The 7,885-nt window shown below is 47.3% G+C and overlaps 2 protein-coding genes across 2 annotated transcripts in view; both read right to left on the reverse strand.

Annotated features, from left to right (window-relative positions):
* The window catches only part of FAM219B (family with sequence similarity 219, member B), an 8,791-nt gene extending 6,625 nt beyond the window's left edge, over window positions 1-2,166 (reverse strand). Inside the window, exon 1 of the mRNA XM_009886697.1 lies at window positions 2,161-2,166. Within this exon, the coding sequence (XP_009884999.1) occupies window positions 2,161-2,166 (6 nt within the window). The remainder of the gene's footprint in view (window positions 1-2,160) is intronic.
* LOC104287962 (cytochrome c oxidase subunit 5A, mitochondrial) lies at window positions 2,151-7,357 on the reverse strand. The gene is made up of 4 exons (XM_009886698.1): window positions 7,222-7,357; window positions 4,883-4,999; window positions 3,674-3,795; window positions 2,151-2,296 (listed from the first exon to the last, which is right to left on the reverse strand). The coding sequence occupies exons 1-4, from the start codon at window positions 7,355-7,357 to the stop codon at window positions 2,183-2,185; spliced, it is 489 nt and encodes a 162-aa protein (XP_009885000.1). The 3' UTR covers window positions 2,151-2,182.
* Window positions 7,358-7,885: the final 528 nt, after the last annotated feature.

The raw sequence follows: 7,885 nt of genomic DNA on the forward strand, positions 1-7,885 counted from the left end.
AGGCGGGGAGTGGCGCGCCCCTTCGCCGCGCATGCGCAGCGCGCCCGGCGAGCGACCGGGGCAGCGGGATGTCGGGACATCGGGTTACCGCGACACAGGGGTACCGGGAGGTCCCGCTCCGCACGTGCAACGGGGAGCTGCTTCCCTGCCCGAATTCATGTTTTTCCTGGAAAAAAAAATCCCTTTTTCTAGGAGAACAAAATAAACAAATAATAAAGGAATTTTCCTTTTTCCCCCCTTTTGGTTTTTTTTTTTTTTTTTTTTTAAACCAAAATCCCCACCTGCGCCAGAACCGAGGTGGAAAACCGGCTCTATCCCACAACAGATTCCCAGCCCTGCACAGCACCGGAGCGATAGCGCACCCCCTGCCAACAGCAGCCTGCCGTACCCACCTCGGGGGGGCTTCGTTAAGCCCCGACCTCGTCACGGCGAAACGACCCCTCCGAGGGCAAGGGGGAAGTTTTTGCAAGTCCTCATCTTCCTCTGGCCCAAAGCCGAGGATACAGGAGGGCTCCTCACCTCTCCCTTCCCGCTTGGCTTTGCCAAACCGAGGGGGATTTATAAGCTCTGGCACTTCCTCCGCTGGAAAAGCACATTTATAGTTCATTTCTTCATTTTTTTCCCCCCACTAAAAGGAAAAATAAATAATAACACAAGCCACCGCTGCCCCATCAGTCAAACCAGTTTCTCCTTTATTAGGTGTAGCTTCACATCACCTACACTGTGACTCAATAAAGGAAGAAGGTCTTTCAAATAAGGTAATATTTTAACATTTTTGTCTCCGGGCGACAATCAGCTAACATCAGTAAAACATTCGAGTAATGCACCTGAGAAGAGAAAAGAAGAGAAAAACCATTAAAGGAGCAGCCCGTCATCTCCACAAAGTTTCCGCGGGGTGTCCGAAGTGTTCTTTTTATTGCTTGTTTGTTGTTTTTTTTTTTAACACTCGAAGCCCAGTTTAATCCGGGACAGCTTCCGAACGCAATGACCGTGTTCCCAACTTCATCTCCCAGGGCAAGAAGAAGAAGGGCGAAGGACTTAAAAGATCCCAAACGAAGCACGACGTGCAGCCCGACACCCGATAGCTCTGTTCTACGTGCAGTATTAAAAAAAGGCTGGAATATGACACTGGCCGTCTCCCGAAGGGACCGAGTTAGGAGCCTGCCTTTACGTAGCTTCCACAAGGATTTTTATTTCGGGCTTCATTTTAGTCTGGGATTACAGCACGTTAGGTCTTGCCTATACTTAACGAGAGATCCTCATTAACCAGACAAGCTGCTGCTTAGCAATGACGCCTTCACGCGCTGCAGTTCACGCAAGAGCCTGGCATTTGCCATGTAGATAGATCAAAACCCCTTAGTTATAACTTTTTTTCAAGTTTTAGAAAGTAGCCAGAAGTTCAGCTCTAAAAACCCAGTAAAACAAGCAGCTTTCTGAGACTTGAGGTGCCATCACCCTGCCACCAGGGTGAAATACTGCGTGTCCTGCTCCCAAAATCACTTCCTGAGGCTCACGAGTGTTCTGCGCACGGAGCAGTTAAGCTCTGGCTACACTACAGCCAATCTGTTTATTCCGTAAGCAAGGGGCCCTCCAAATTAGCGTTTAATTACAGAAAAAGATGCTACTTTAAGTAGAAACCTCAGTGTCGTTGGGTGACTACCATCAGTAGGGCCCAGTTTTGAGCATGAGGTAGTAATTAGTGTCTCCCGTTTTTCTAAACTGGCTACACTGTGACAATAAAATGAAAGTTTGTCCATTTCCAGAGGAAATGATCCTGCCATTCCCCCCCCAAAAAAAAAAAAAAAATGCTTCTGGGGGAAAAGCAGATGAGGAGCAAAGGTCGCCACGCTGCCAAAGAAGTGCTGCAACCCCTGTTGTCTCGGCAACCGCTATCTAGAAATTTCTGGGAGGTTGGGCATGGCTACCCACCACCCCATCCCTTCCTCAAGGCACCACGCTGGTCTTTTTTTTTTAAGCCTTCTTAGAAAAAGGTTACTGCCTTTTCCAGGAGACCTGTAGTCATAGAGACATTTGGAGAACCACATCAGAAGAACTTCACAGACCCAGGAAGGCAAGGAAGAGGACTCCTGTCTTTGCCAGGGGAGTTTTAGCGTAGCATTTTAGGGTAGCAGAGCCCCACGCCAAAAGTCTTGGCAGCACCGGCATCCCTTACCGATAAGGTTTATGCTTTATCCAGGCCCAGCTCCTCTGGAGTGGAGATTCCCAGTTCACTCAAAGTTGGTCTAAGCTCCTGGATAACGTACGGATAGATTTCCTTGTGAGGTCCTGCCTTGTCCTAAACGAAAAGGAACGGCGTTATTTCAACAGCAGGCTCCACCCTACACCGGCCAGGTTTGCAACCGAGACCCCACGTTCATAAAACGCTCTGTGGTCTGATCCACCCATCGCTCGCGGTGGGGCAGGACAGGACAGCACAGCCCACCTTCATCCACACGTCAAGTAAACACGGCCGGTGTACAGCTACGCTGGAAAGTCCTCCTCCTAATCGACCGTGGCTGCAAAGCGCCACAGAATAACGCTGAGCTCCCCTTTGGGGGATTTGTATATTATTCGTAACACTCTACGCCTTTCCCTCACTTAACGTCAGGCTGACGTGACCCGTGACGTGGGTGTCGCACCACGCAAAACTGAAGGCCAAGCCAAGCTCCTCGAACAAGGGGTGCTTTGCAAACCAGCTCAAAGACCGCTTACACCTTCGGAAACGCAATGAAAACGGTATCTGATCAGTAAAAGGGGAAAAAAAACCTCAAAACAGCTTTTGGGCAGAGCTGAGAGAAAATTTAACTTGCTTGGAAATAAGGGGAAAAACATCATATCCCCTGAATAATATTTAGGCAGGACGCCAGGAAGGCCATAAACTTGCCCCCGAGTTCTGATAAACTGAGTTGTCCCCTACATGGTGGGGGACCAGGGCGGGGGGGGAAAAAAAAAAAAAAAAAAAAAAAGAAAACCTATGAAGATTCTTCCATTGGTTTTATGTCTCTAAAACCACTGAAAGAGTTTCAGTTCTACAGAAGAATGCAGAAATAGCAAACTGAGAGGCAACCGATTGCGGAGCAGAGTTTGAAGCAAGTGGATTTAGCAGCTGGCAGCAAAGACCTCCACGCCAGTCCCTGGAAAAGCGCAGCTGCTGGCCTCTACGACTGAAACAGAAGAGTTCCCACCTCCATCCCCACCCGTTTTAACTCCCTGGTAAGTGAAGGCTGGACTCGGGTTTCAAGGCGCAGGTTCATGTTGTTTGTCAAGCCTATGCAGCTTCCTGAGTGACTGCTCCCAGCCAGCTCTGTATTCAGTCCTTGAAGAAGCCAGTGAGCTGCCTTGAATTGCGATATTTCTAGTAATGCTTATTAAAAAAAAAAAAAAAAAGGAAGAAAAATCCTTGAAGACTTTCCCACCAGAGTCAGTATCAGGACAGGAAAATACGAAAATAAGAACGTCGTACTTCGCGAAGCTGTGCTGTTGAGTACTCTTACCCCAAAACAATTATTTCAAGCCACTGAGCACGTGCTCGTAAAGAAGCTGTTGATTCTGGCAGCAGGAAACGGTGGTTTTCCTTTGCACCACTAACAGAAAGGCAAGAAAAACTCCTCGGCTGCTGGGCTGTCAGCAACGCCAGCACAGCAGTTACACCCCAGGCTGCCGTTCCACTCACCTTTACAACTTCTAAGATGCGGACGGCACTGGCGAAGTCATTTAACCGTCTGCACGCCCTCAGAGCTGCATCGATGATTTTTGGTTCCGGAACCAGGTCATAACCCACAAGCGTGTTTATGCCTGTGAATATAAGGAAACACCGAGGGGAACTTGGCATCAGCTCATCATGCTATCAAAAGAAACCTGCTGAGCATTTTTTTTGCTCCACCTTAGTAAAGAATTAAGTATTACCACACCACCAGAAGCTGATTACAATTTTCACTGCTACTTTGGTGCCACACGCACACAGCCAAGGGTTTTCTTCTGCTCTCCTCCCTCTCCCTGTTGCTCCCTACTGTAGATTTTAAGATTTGAAGTGGATTTCCCAGTGGGCCAGTTTCATCCACGCTCCCCAAAGGAGTCAGTGTCTGTACCACGGCACATCAGTCATGGAATCATTAAGAAATCCAAATGACTTCATTTTTACAAGTGTAATGAAACCAGAACCTGAGCTACTGTCTATTTCCTTCCTCTGCTTTCAAAGGGAAGAGCCCAACACCTAGGCATCCACGTGAGGCCGGAATGATCCCTCTGGCTGCTATGCAAACACATTTATAAGCTCTAATTGGGGTAGTTTAATAGGAGCTGGCAACTCCACAGCAAATAACAACCGAAGACAAGCAGTCTACTGTGAGTTATGGCCAAGCTATTATGTCAAAGTCCAAAGAAAAATGTGTGTGGTTATTCGCTACGCAACAGCTGAGCTCAAATACACTTTCCTCAGAGCAAACGTTTCTCTCCCTCCCATCCAGGTGTTAAAATGCGTATTCTGGGGGACTAAGATTTACAGAGCCTGGACTCCCACCCGCTTTGTACACCCCACCCTCCCTCATTCTGCATGTTGCGGTTCCTTCCGACCCCCCCCCCCACCATTTGGTTGGTGAGGTGCCATCACTTGCTGCAACAGGCTCAGAGCTGAGCAAACAGCAGCACACAGCCAGCCACAGGCACGAGCCACGAGCGGGGCAGCCAGGTGACTCAGAACAGATAAAGAAAGGCTTACATAGCGCCTTGGCCTCTGGATATTTGCAGGATTGCTCTCCTACACCAAACTTTCAAGTTTTCCCTATTTCTGCTCTCCAACAGCAAAGTGAAAATAAGTTGTTATTTCTGGTCACAAGACAGTTCCGTTTACTCCGTGTCACTCTTCCCTTTTAATTCAACATACCTTTCCTGAGCTCCCAGGCGTCAATATCTGGCTTGTTGAAATACGTCACCCAGCGAGCATCAAATTCTTCATCTGATTCTTGTGACCCATGAGAATAGCAGCGGGCATGCAGTACAGCTGAACGCAAAAAGAAAACAGGAGGCTTTGAGCAAATAAAAAATGAGGGTACTTCAGGCCTCATCGAGAAACCAAAAGCCATAAAATACGTATTTCACTCACTACAGGGGAATCCAAATCAGTCCTCAGCCTGGACAAGCACTGGATGAATATAGCTTATTCAATACCTGTTGTTTGTTTTGTGGCAAAGCGTGCACCTTGATTCCAAAGTGTTCCTTTGGTCAGAGCAGGGTTATATAAGAGAGACGGGGGAATGCAAGAGAAACAATTCTGTATAACCAGCCCTTAAGAGAAGTTTTTCCATGAGCCCTATTTCCACAAGACAGAGGAATTTTCCCTCTCCCGCGAACCAAGCAAGCCAGAGAAACGTAACATGCATGTACTCCATCAACAGCTGCTCTGAAGTAGCACAATTGTTCTGTCCTCCACATCAAACCCTTCTCAAAACCACAGGACTGGTCCGTGCAGTGGGTTTAGCTACACGCACCGGTGTTTCACTGGCATTCCTTCCAGAAATAAACCCCTCTATCCTATTAGTTATACCGTTATCCACTTCAGATGAACATGCTGCTTTATTCCGGAGCAACTTCCCACTGTAGACAACTCCTGAAATTGCTCCATAACCAATTTTGTAACCCAGGAAAAGCAGATTTCCCAACCAACACGCTGACTGTGACGGATGACTCAATACCAACGAGCTGCAGGTCTTTGATTCCACTTCGAGTTCTGAGCTTGTTTCAAAGTGGTTTTAGGGATCTGCACAAAATGACCTGAGCCCAATTACAAAGGCTCTCAAGAGCCCGAGGGATGAGAGCTATCACAGACTATTGAAGAGTTAAAGGAGAAAACAGAATCATTGCTGTCCCTGGGTCTATCCCAGATAAAATGCCTGGATCTTGAGGTTGTAATTGCATTAGTATTTCATAATTAATAAAGCACAAAAGTGGATTGTTCTCCAATGGGCAAATAAGGTTGACACGATTATAAACTCATTTATTCCCTCAACTCTACCACAAATTTATTTTTTTGCTGGGCTGTTTTTTAACCCACAAAGGTTGCAAGACCTTTCCAAAAGGAACTAAAACCTGGAGTACAAGCAGCTCCACCGGCATCAGAGCTGTACTGAGTCCTCCCTGCAAAGTCCGAGCGCTCTGCAAGCTGCCTTACCGGCAGAACACAGCCGGCTGCTCCCTTTCCCTGCTGGTAATTCCACTCCACTAATATTTGCAGAGAGGTCATACACTAGATATGACCTTGCCAAGCCTGAAGCTCTGCTTCAGAGGAAATCAGATAGAGCTGGTCACTTTTTCTTTCTTAACCTAGAGCGAACCACTCATGCTGACCAGCTACAAAGTTTTAAATAAAAGAAGAAACCCCCAAACCATGTATCTTGCATTATGTGCACAAGGTACCAGACGGGGTTGCATTTTTGAATCCTTCCCAGGTATGTTTTTCTAGTTTGAAGATCACAGTGAGTAGCATATTGCGAAGCAGCATCCGAATTCTACATCAAATATAATGCAAGGAACCATAAGAAGTATCTTTAGTCGCATTCAATGACAGCCTGATCAGAATGCAGTCCAGGTTCTTAACAAAATTTAAGGTGGTCCAACATTTTAGCTGCAATTCTGGTGTATGTGATGTTTCCCAAACCACGAAAATATTTTCAACTGTTTTATCTACATAACTAGGTGAGAGAAAAGTAAATGACAGGCCAAACCCGAATTATAACACTCTCTTGCCGTGCTGCAGGGAGATTCCCCATCCCCTCCCCAGCTCCAAAACAGATCTTTGACCCTGTTTTCTCCAATAAATTACATGCGCAGCCGAGCTCAGAGCAAGAGCACTCCTCTGCACGGGCTTCCGTGCCCAGGCAGGGAGTGAGAAGACACTGCTGAAAAGCCCTCAGATATGGGTCGTTTGGGGGAGAATTTTTTTTCTCCCTGAAACACAAAGCAAATCCTACAAATAGGAAGTCTCATTTTGAGAAAAGCCTAGATTGAAGTTCTCAAATGCCATCTTTAAGTCAAAAAACTAAAGTCTCTTTCCACTGAGTGCTCAACGAAACCATTCCCTTTAGTCTTAAACAAAGAAATGAGTTGGTTAGACTAACAGGATCCCGAAGAAAAATAAGACAAGACCACAGGAATTTAAACCCTGGATTTCCAGGAGGCATTTTTCAATTGCTGCTATGTTTCTTTACCACCCTTTGTTTTCCATACTAATGTTTACATCTATATACTGGACTGGAAGCACACACTGGCGACCAGACACCGCGAGCCGCCCTGGCAGAGCAGGAGCCAGCCAGGTTCCTTGCATTTCCGCGGGGTCCATCAAGGTCACCGTCACACACGCCATGCCTGTGTGACGGTGGAAGCATGCCAACCCATCCGTGTGGAGATTCCCAACTCGTTGAAGAAGCAGAGGGCAAGTATGTTTGCAGAGGCACGCTTTCAAAAGAACTTAACAAGCTTGGAGAGCCTGAGAAGCCCATATCATCTAGTATCGCATAAGCGATAACGTGTTAAATCTTCCCTGAGCGCCAGAATTTGTCAGATTTCCCTATTAACGAGCCCAGAAGAAAAACCTGCATCAAGAGGAGCATTAATTTACCGAAAAAGGCCGGCCTGGCGAGGTGAAGAGCAGGGTTGCATCTGCATTATATGCAGAATGTTTTGCAGCATTACAGAACGTAAACCCAGACCCAGGGGCTCAGGAGGTGAACCCAGGGCGTTCGGTTTGCCGAAACGCAGTCCCCCCGATGGCGGCGGGCAAGGCAATCCGTGTCGGAAGGGTAATGGGGGGGTGTTGGGAAGGCAGGCCCTTGGAAGAGAAGAACATGGAGGTTGCTCGTTAGCAAAGGCGTGGAGAAGCGAGGGCTGCCAG

Source organism: Charadrius vociferus, unplaced genomic scaffold, assembly GCF_000708025.1.
Source record: "Charadrius vociferus isolate BGI_N301 unplaced genomic scaffold, ASM70802v2 scaffold356, whole genome shotgun sequence".
Taxonomy (NCBI): domain Eukaryota; kingdom Metazoa; phylum Chordata; class Aves; order Charadriiformes; family Charadriidae; genus Charadrius; species Charadrius vociferus.

Excerpts from the sequence above, each read along its gene's own strand:
- LOC104287962 (XM_009886698.1), bottom strand. The coding sequence starts at position 7,357 with ATGGCGTGTGTGACGGTGACCTTGATGGACCCCGCGGAAATGCAAGGA. Across the intron at positions 3,796-4,882 it reads CGCCTGGGAGCTCAGGAAAG|GCATAAACACGCTTGTGGGT; the intron begins GTATGTTGAATT and ends TTATATTCACAG. Across the intron at positions 2,297-3,673 it reads GCATCTTAGAAGTTGTAAAG|GACAAGGCAGGACCTCACAA; the intron begins GTGAGTGGAACG and ends CTTTTCGTTTAG.